The sequence below is a fragment of the Bison bison genome, unplaced genomic scaffold (assembly GCF_000754665.1).
Source record: "Bison bison bison isolate TAMUID 2011002044 unplaced genomic scaffold, Bison_UMD1.0 scf7180017864242, whole genome shotgun sequence".
NCBI classification, from domain to species: domain Eukaryota; kingdom Metazoa; phylum Chordata; class Mammalia; order Artiodactyla; family Bovidae; genus Bison; species Bison bison.
In genome coordinates this window covers 2,486,609-2,496,130 of record NW_011494814.1, presented here as the reverse complement: position 1 = coordinate 2,496,130, position 9,522 = coordinate 2,486,609, and the positions used below count along the sequence as shown (strand labels likewise).

General features: G+C 36.8%; 1 protein-coding gene across 7 annotated transcripts in view; it reads right to left on the bottom strand.

The window, feature by feature from the left end:
* Window positions 1-6,559: 6,559 nt before the first annotated feature.
* HEATR5A (HEAT repeat containing 5A) overlaps window positions 6,560-9,522 on the bottom strand; it is a 99,177-nt gene continuing 96,214 nt past the window's right edge. For 5 of the 7 annotated variants that reach the window (XM_010847002.1, XM_010847009.1, XM_010847010.1 and 2 more), the window contains 2 exons: window positions 9,194-9,407; window positions 6,561-8,917 (listed from right to left, as the gene is read on the bottom strand). In XM_010847002.1, coding sequence (XP_010845304.1) covers window positions 8,610-8,917; window positions 9,194-9,407 — 522 coding nt within the window. In that variant the 3' untranslated portion in view covers window positions 6,561-8,609. Of the gene's footprint in view, window positions 8,918-9,193; window positions 9,408-9,522 lie in introns of all 7 variants that reach the window. The other 2 variants (XM_010847007.1, XM_010847008.1) reach the window with 1 other exon arrangement.

Below are 9,522 nucleotides of genomic sequence, written 5' to 3'. Positions count from 1 at the left end.
CCTGGCTGAGGTAATTAATATTTTAAGGCTTCTCCAGTGTAAAATTTATTCTTCTTTCCTTCCCCTCTTTTTTAAAGGAAATTACTACCTGCAGCCCACACTTAAGGGGTAGGGAGTTAGTGTTCACATAAATTATTTGGAATTCTTTTGCATGAGAGATTTGTCTATTTTTCACCATTTATTTATTCAATAATTTGTATTAGCATAGACTCATGGACATTTATTGTATATTATTCCATGTTCCCATTGTGTTTTGATCATTTGTTTTAGCACGTTATTACTTTCTGGCATGTGGGGGTACGGGCACTCAGTTTTTTCAATATGCTTTCCTTATGTTTCCAGGAGCACCATGTGTAAGCAGATACTGACAGGGAAGAATTTCTTTCTTATGTTTGTGAGATCTTTTGAGTCACATGGGGCCTAGCTAAAAATAAGAGTCTTGGGCCCTTTCTCTGAAGATTCTGATTTAGTGGTTCTAGGGTGAGTTCCAAATATCTGGATTTTATCATTTTTCCTCCAATGATTTGTAGGACCAAGCATGTTTGGTAAGCATAGCCTTAAGGAAATTTTAATTGAGACTTTTGAATAAGGCTGAATTTAGATAACAGCTACAATCATGGCATTGAAAGAATAAATGCTTCACTGTTGGAGTTCCAAGTGTTTTCAGATGCACCCTGTCATTTGTTTCTCATTAAAATATGAAGGAAGAAGAACATTTTGTAAATGAGAAGAGTGAAAACCCAGATGGTAAGGTGGCTTTCCTAAGATCGCATAGCTGCATACACCACCATAAGGCAGAAAAGAAAAGCAACAATAGAATGTGTTGAATTTTGGGAACCAAAATAACATTACTAAGTAAAATAACAAAAAACATAGCTATGAGCCTTTTGATGTTTTGAACAGTAAAGATTTGTTTGTAATGTCTTTTCCTTCCATCACAGTAAACTGTGTTTACTTTGTATACTGAGCAACTACTTTCTGCTGAGAAATACTTTCTGCTGGTCTCTTAACTTTGTAACTAACTCCTTCTTTGAAACTTGGAGATATAAATCTGTCATTTTTCTAGGGCTGCCATTACAAAGTACCAGAATCTTGTTTTAAACAGAAACTTACTCTCTCCTAATTCTGAAAGCTAAAAGCCAAAGTCAAGGTGTTGACTGGTCATTTTCCCTCCAAAGCCTCTGGGGAAGGAGGAGCTTGCTTCTCCAGCTTCTGGCAAGGCCAGGCCTTTCTCCGTGGTGGCAGTGTAGCTGCAGTCTCTGCCTCCACCTTCACATGTGCATCTTCCCTCTTTGTCTCCCAGGGGCATTCTTCTCTTCTTACAAGGACACTAGTCAGATTGGATTAAGGCCCCACCCTACTGCAGTATGACCTCATCGTAACTTTACATTTGCAATGACCCTGTTTTTCAGTAAGGTCACATTCTGAGGTAATAGGGGTTAAGACTACATCTATTTGGGAGATATAATTCAGTCCATAACAAATTCACATACCACAGAATTCATCCTTTTAAAGTGTACCGGGGTTTTTTTTTTTACTATATTCACTTGGTTGTACAACCAACATCACTGTCTAATTCCAGAACCTTTTCCACATTCCAGAAAGAAACCCCATACCCATTAGCAGTCACCTTCCCCTCTAGCCTCCCTTCACTGACCGCCAGGTATCTGCTTTCTGTTTTTATGGATTTGCCTATTCATAATAGTTCATATCAATGGACATTTCATAAAATGGAATCATATGACAAGAGGCCTTTTATGTCTAGCTTTTTTTACTTACCATACATACCATCTTCAAGTTTCATCCATTTTATAGCATGTATGAATACTTCATTCCTTTTATGGCTGAATAATTTTCTATTGAATGGATATACCACTTTTGTTTATATATTCATCAGTTGATGGACACCTGGGTTGTTCCCACTTTTTGGTTACTATCAATAATTCTGCTGTGAATATTCATGTACAGGGTTTTTTTTTTTAATTATTATTTATTTGGCCACACTGGGCCTTTGTTTCAGCATGCAGACTCTTAGTTGCAGCATGTGGGATCTAGTTCCCTGACAAGGGATTGATACCCAGGGCCCATGCATTGGGAGGCTGGAGTCCTAGCCACTGGACACCAGGAAGTCCCCGCGTACAAGTTTTTGCATGAATGGACTTGCTGGGTCATATCATTAATTATGTTTAACATTTTGAGAAATTACCAGTTTTCCAAAGCAGCTACAACTAATTCTCACCAGCAATGTAAGAAGATTCTAATTTCTACACATCCTTCTCAGGACTTGTCATTGTCTTTTTGATCACACTCATCCTAGTGGAAATGAGGTGGTATCTTATGGTGGATTTGCACTGCCTTCATGACTACTGACTGAGCATCTTTTCATGTGTGTATTGGGCATTTGTATATCCATCTTCTTTGGAGAAATACCTGTTTAAATTCTTTGCCCATTTAAAAATTGAGATGACTTTTCATTGTCACATTTTAAGAGTTCTTTATATATGCTGGATGGTCTCTCTCTCTCTCTCTCTATATATATATATAATATAAATATGATTTGCAAAATTTTTCCTCCCATTCTGTGGGTTGTCTTTTCATTTTTTTGATGGTGTCCTTTGAAGCATGAAGGTTCTTAATTTTGATGAAGTCCAACTTACCTACCTTCTGTCAGTTGTGCTGTAGGTATAATATGTAAGAAACAGCTGAAAAGTAGGTACTTTAAGATGGTTAGAGAAAACATGATTTTGAAACTCACATAATGCAACGTGCTAGACAGGTTTTCAAGGACAGGCATGGAAACCCCAACCTTAAAATAGAATGAACTGTTTTAAATGGTTTAGACTTGTATTTGCCCAGAGACAGACCTTTTAGGTGATTTCTGGAAGTTCCAGCTCTATGTTAAGAACATAAATAACCAAAGAAACACTTTAATATTATAGAAAATTCTACAAAAATTTTTATACAACATTGAGAAATCAGAATGGTCACTTTATTACTGAAAAGAGAATGCATTTGTGATGAAAACCTGTAGCAAATGGTAGAGTCACAACACAGCTGACTGGGGAATAGGAAGTACATGTTCTAACCACATCTCATCTGATATTGACTCATGATAGTCTGTTGACCACTGAAATAAAAGAATTTCCATAATTTAGCAAATCTATTTTTACGAAGCTTTTGTGTTTAAATGAAGGCCTAGATGGTATGTTTCTAACCCTAATAGGCTTATGATATGTTGCTGACCCTACTAGGGAGAAAAGCGTAGGAGACAAGTCACTCCGGCAACTCAGGAAGCAGCAGGTACTCCTCCAGCATTTGATTAGAAACTACAAGGCCCGGAGTTTGGTTTAAGATCAGAAACAAGTAGCCAGCAGAGAAATGCCAGGGCTTCTACCTCATTGCTCAGCGGAGAGCCTGTTCTAGTTGTAGATGCACTTCTCTTTTTCCCCCTTGAGGACATTTGTACTAACTTCAGGAACAACACTAACAAAACTGCTTTTGCTGTGTCACTAGCATGCTTTAAATTGCCTTAAAAAATAACTCACTTGTTTTGTTCTTTCTTGGAATATTTTATTTTATAAAGCAGTCCACTCTTGGTGATATGTGTTTATAGGCATATATACACACACACGTACATATATTTTTCATCTAGATTATTTTTCAGAGAAGTGATTAAATTTTGATCCTAATATTTAAGCAAAACAGTGTCAACATTAGTTTTTCATTGGTAGCAATGGCCTCTTATTTTCTTTAAAAATACAGTTAGACTCCTTTAAATGGCCAGAAATGATTCAACATTTTAACTTTATAGTTTTTGGGTAGTATAGACTTTATTTCATAGATTGTCAGTTTTTTATTAACATCACAGTTATTAGCTTGAGCGTTTAAATTCTTCCCTCAACATGCAAACTAATATTGTAATAAAAAAGGAATTTTTCTCTTCAATATTAATGTTACAGAGTTCCATAGCACAATGCTATCATCTCTTTTGTAGCATTTATTTGTATCTTTTAAAAGTGCCTTAATGATCCCTTTAGGTTGTTGGTGGAGTTTTCTTTTATAGAAATAGAAATTTTGCTTTAGGTGCTCCATTAATAAAAATATGGTGTCTCCAAGGTTTCTTTTTAAGAATTTCCATGATAAGCTTTAGGAGAAGGCAATGGCACCCCACTCCAGTACTCTTGCCTGGAAAATCCCATGGGCAGAGGAGCCTGGTAGGCTGCAGTCCATGGGGTCGCTAAGAGTCGGACATGACTGAGCAACTTCCCTTTCACTTTTCACTTTCATGCATTGGAGAAGGAAATGGCAACCCACTCCAGTGTTCTTGCCTGGAGAATCCCAGGGACAGGGGAGCCTGGTGGGCTGCCATCCATGGGGTCGCACAGAGTCGGACACGACTGAAGTGACTTAGCAGCATGATAAGCTTTTAAACATTGGATTAAGTAGAATGAGATTATTTGTTTTTCAGTTGCTAAGTCATGTCTGAATGCCAGGCTCCTCGGTTCTCCACTATTCCCTGGAGTTTGCTCAATTCATGTCCATTAAGTTGGTGATGATATCTAAGCATCTGATCCTCTGCTGCCCCCATCTCCTCCTGCCATCAATCTTTCCCAGCGTCAGGGTCTTTTCCAGTGAGTCAGCTTTTCCCATTGGGTGGCCAAAGTATTGGAGTTTCAGTTTCAGCATCAATCCTTCCACTGAATATTTAGGGTTGATTTCCTTTAGGATTGACTGGCCTGATCTCCTTGCAGTCAAAGGGACCCTCAAGAATCTCCTCCAGGACCACAATTCGAAAGCATCAATTCTTTAGTGCTCAGCCTTCTCTGTGGTCTGACTCTCATATCCGTACATGACTACTGGACCATAGAAAAACCATAGCTTTGACTAAACAGACCTTTGTCGGCAAAGTGATGTCTGTGCTTTTTAACATGCTGTCTAAGTTGTCACAGTTTTTCTTCCAAGTAGCATCTTTTAATTTCATGGCTGCAGTCACCATCTGCAGTGATGTTGAGGCCAAGAAAACAAAATCTGTTACTGTTTCCACTTTTTCCCCTTCTATTCCAGATGTACAATCTTAAGTTTTTTAATGCTGAATTTCAAGCTAGCTTTAAAGAGGAAACTCTTTGGCCTTCATCAAGAGGCTCTTTAGTTCCTTTTCACTTTCTGCCCTTAGATTAGTATCATTTGCAAATCTGAGGTTGTTGACATTTCTCCTGGCAATCTTGATTCCAGCTTGCGATTCATCCAGCCCTGCATTTCACATGATGTACTCTGCATAAAAGTTAAATAAGCAGAGTGATAATATACAGTCTTATTGTACTTCTTTCCTAATTTTGAACCAGTCAGTTGTTCCATGTTGTGTTCTAAATGTTGCTTCTCGAAACAAAAGTTTCAAACCCACATACAGGCTTCTTGGGAGACAGGTAAGGTAGTCTGGTACTCCCATCTCTTGAAGAATTTTCCAGTTTGTTGGGATCCACAAAATCAGAGGTTTTAGTGAAGCAGAAGTCAGTGTTTTTCTGGAATTCCCCTTCTCCATGATCCAGTGAATTTTGGTAATTTGGATCTCTGGTTCCTCTGCCTCTTCAAAATCTAGTGTATACATCTGGAAGTTCTCGGTTCACATATGCTGAAGTCTAGCTTCAAAGATTTTGAGCATAACCTTGCTAGCAGTGAAATGAGCACAATTGTATGGTAGTTTGAATGTTCTTTGGCATTGCCCTTCTTTGGGGTTGGAATGAAAACTGACCTTTTCCAGTCCTGTGGCCAAGTTCAGTTTTCCATATTTGCTGACATATTGAGTGTAGCACTTTAACAGCATCATCTTTTAGGATTTGAAGTAGCTCAGCTGGAATTCCATCACCTCCACTAACTTTGTTCATAGTAATGTTTCCTAAGGTCCATTTGACTTCACACTTCAGGATGTCTGGCTCTTCGTGAGTGACCACACCATCATGGTTATCCAGGTCGTTAAGACCTTTTATGTATAGTTCTTTCTGCCCTTAGAAAAACATAAAGCTCAAGGCAAATATTATATCACTTTGTTTCAATCCAAGTCACTCATCAATAGATTTAATTTGTAAAGAATTATTGTTAATTAAGGGGCAACTGCTTTATCGTAACTGGAGACTCATTAAAATAAAACAGATGTAAAGAATTTATGTGTTTCTCAATTTTTAAGTATTCACCTTTGAACAAGTCAGAACTTACATCAGTATCTAATTGTATAATTATTATTCCCATGGAAACTGTAGAGGTCACAAACTTCTCCCACTTTTTCCTGTTGTTTTAGCCATAAAACTTCTGGTGGCAATTTGGAGAAATATTCAATGAAAATATCTTCAACAAAGAGTGAGGAAAGCTCTGGACGGAATGTGGAACACTGAAAGGTGGGTTCAAACCTCAGCCATTAAGCCTCTTACATTCTTTATCAGTAAGGATATCTTTAACTAATTCAATATTGTATTAAAGAGGAAATTCCCTGCACTCCAGTGGTTAGGACTTGCTTCCACTGCTGGGGGCCTAGGTTCAATCCTTGGTCAGGGAACCAAGATCCTACAAGCTTCAGGGTAAGGAAAAGAAAAAAATCCCAAACAACCCAATATTGTGTTAAGGTGATACAAAGAAATAGGTTATAGAATAGTGTCCAACTCAAAGTTCTTAATTCTATGACGACATGATATTTTTTCATAAGTACTGATATTTGTATAGCACCTTAATCCAGATTAATTCAGGATGCCAGGTCGCTAAATGATGAGCAGAAACCTTAATGTTTACAAACAGACTAAATGAAACAAAACACAAAACAATATAAAAGAAACAAACAAAATTTTATCCTGGGAATATCCCAGTCTAGCATTTGCCTTGCAAAGGAATACCTTTCTGAGTTCAAATTTATCCTACATCAGTGCAGTTCAACAGTTTTAAGTGTCTAGTTGGTGTCACACAGGCAGTTATAGAAGACAAAATGGCTCACTGTCAGGAGGCACAGTCTAAAAGGGAAATATTAAAATGAATGTAATGTGATGTTCAATGCACGGAAGAATATATAAAGTACTATAGGAACACAGGTCAAGAAGCAGTCATAGTTGCTTGGTCTGAGGAGAGGGTAAGAAGCCTTAAGGCGTTATCTAGGGAAAGTGACATTTTAAACCAGATCTAAAAGGAGTGGAAGTCAGCCCGACAGAACAGGCAGAGAAGGGCATTCAGGTGAAGGAAATAGTAAGTATACAAATTCATAGAGACGATTAGGAAGACAAAGAATGCAAACCACTGCAAAGAATGTGCCCAAAACAGGACTCTTAAGAGAAAATAGGCTGTTTTAGAGAAAGTATTATTTGCTCCACAGAAATGATTTTCTGGACTCTTTAAGACTAACCAGCCATCTTTTGTGGGTAAAATAATTTCACATACAAGAATGATAAAGAAAATTAGCTTTATTTATGTAAATTAGAAAAATTGATTGTAGTGTTAGAATTTGTCAAATGTTTTCATTCTGAACAATTTACAAGTGTATTTATATACAAACATAATAAAATAGAGTACATCACATTGCTTTTGTTTGACTCCAAGTGTCTCTCCATTGTGAACATGCCCCTCTCACTTCGGGTTTTAATTTTTAATGGGGAAGTGCTTTGTTTTGACACAGTGTTTAATTCACACAGTATAACGCTGAAGTGGAAGGAGAGTCAATGATCATCAACAATTAAAAAATACTTTTCAACCAAAATGACTTCATCATCAGATTTTTCTATATTAAAATATGTTTCATGTTAAAAAAACATACTTTTATTCATTGATGATCTAAATTTATACTAAATTTAACATTTATAGAAACCCATAGTTAATTAAAATATAGATATGAATTATAAACGCATTGGTATGAATGTTTGCCACAAATGAAAATGAAGAAAATTGTTAGGAACAGAGGTAAAAGAAAATCCTTGGGAGAAATTGAAATGCCCTGGTTATATTTAAAATGATTAAAATGTCAATTTTCCAAACTCAATACAAATAAAACCAATAGATCATAAAATGTCATGATATTTATAGATATCGAATCTTAAGTTACACTGTAGGACTGTAATTAATTTGTACTATTATATATATATTAGATACTTCCAAGCCAAGTTTCCTAAATAGCTTTCCAGTCACTTACATTGTTCGAGAACTCCAAGAAAGTTTAATACAATTACTGAATAAGGCAGAATTTTAAATTAGCAATTGGGATACAATATAAATGCAGATAATTTAGAGTCAAATCTATATTTGTAAATGTATTAAGTATACCATATGTATGTAGACTGTTAGAAGAAATAAATTTTGTTTTTAAAGCAGTGGTTGGTTTTCTAAGTTTAGTTCTTTAGCATTTTATTGACATTCCTGGCAAGAATTCTGACTGAGCTGTGGTTTTATTATATGAAAGAAAAAGAAAAAAAAAAAACCCACAAAAAGTAAGTTGGCTGTGACTTTCCAAATTAAGCTATTTAAATTAAAATAAATAGCCAGACCTCAAGTGCACTTGTGTCTAAAATGTCACTTTTGCCCCCAAAGTGAAGGAAATGATCAAGTATTGTGTTAAGGTGCTTACTAGTTTAAAAAAAAAAAAATCAGAGGAAGTTGGTCTTTAACTGGATGCTTGAACTCTTCCCAGAGTTCTTAGTATGTTTAGATGTTGGTGTCTTGACTTTGACAGTTTCTTGATTGCCCTTTATAGCAGCTTCAAGGCGGGCTTTCAAGGCTGGAGAAGAAGCCATTACACTTTTAAAGACGGATGAGTACTGAGGCCCAATCTGCATGAGATTTTGCAAAGCAAAGTCATGGAGATTTCTCATTATGGAAGTTGCTGATCCCAGGGCATGCTCGTCCAAAACGAAGGAAATGAGGATGGGCAGAAGACAGGCCACGAGCTGAGAGCCTGCAAAGAACACAGACCGTGTAAGCACCGGCTGCAGGGATGCAGATGTTCCATGCACACTTGACAGGAACCTATTCCCCCAGCCTGAAGGGAAGCAGTTCTTCCGATCTCTTCTCCCAAACCAATACTAAATAATATCAATACTTGGGGTTAACATCAACATCTGCGTTTCCACAAGTGTGAAAATACAATATTAAGTGACTAGAGGGATGTTTTATACTTTAAAGAACATTCAGGTTCTGACTCTGTTCGTACGCATTCAGTGCTAGCACTTACGGTGCTGTTCCTCAGCCACGGCCACCAGTGCTTCCAAGACCTTTATGCCTTCTTGAAAGATCTGAAGCTCAGCAGTGTCTTCAGGTTTCCTCCTATTTATTTCCTGCAACTTTTCCACGATAGAGGATACTAAAGAGTAAATGTATGGATAGGAAACAGCTGGATTCGGATACTGAAAAATGGAAAGGAGGAGCTGATAGGTCTTGATTTGTACCTAGTCAGATAAGAGACAAAAAAAGTATAAACCATATATACAAGTTTACATTTACATTAAAATGTAAGTTTTAATTTTTAAAAGTTTAAAAATGTAAAGGAAAAAATTTTCCTAC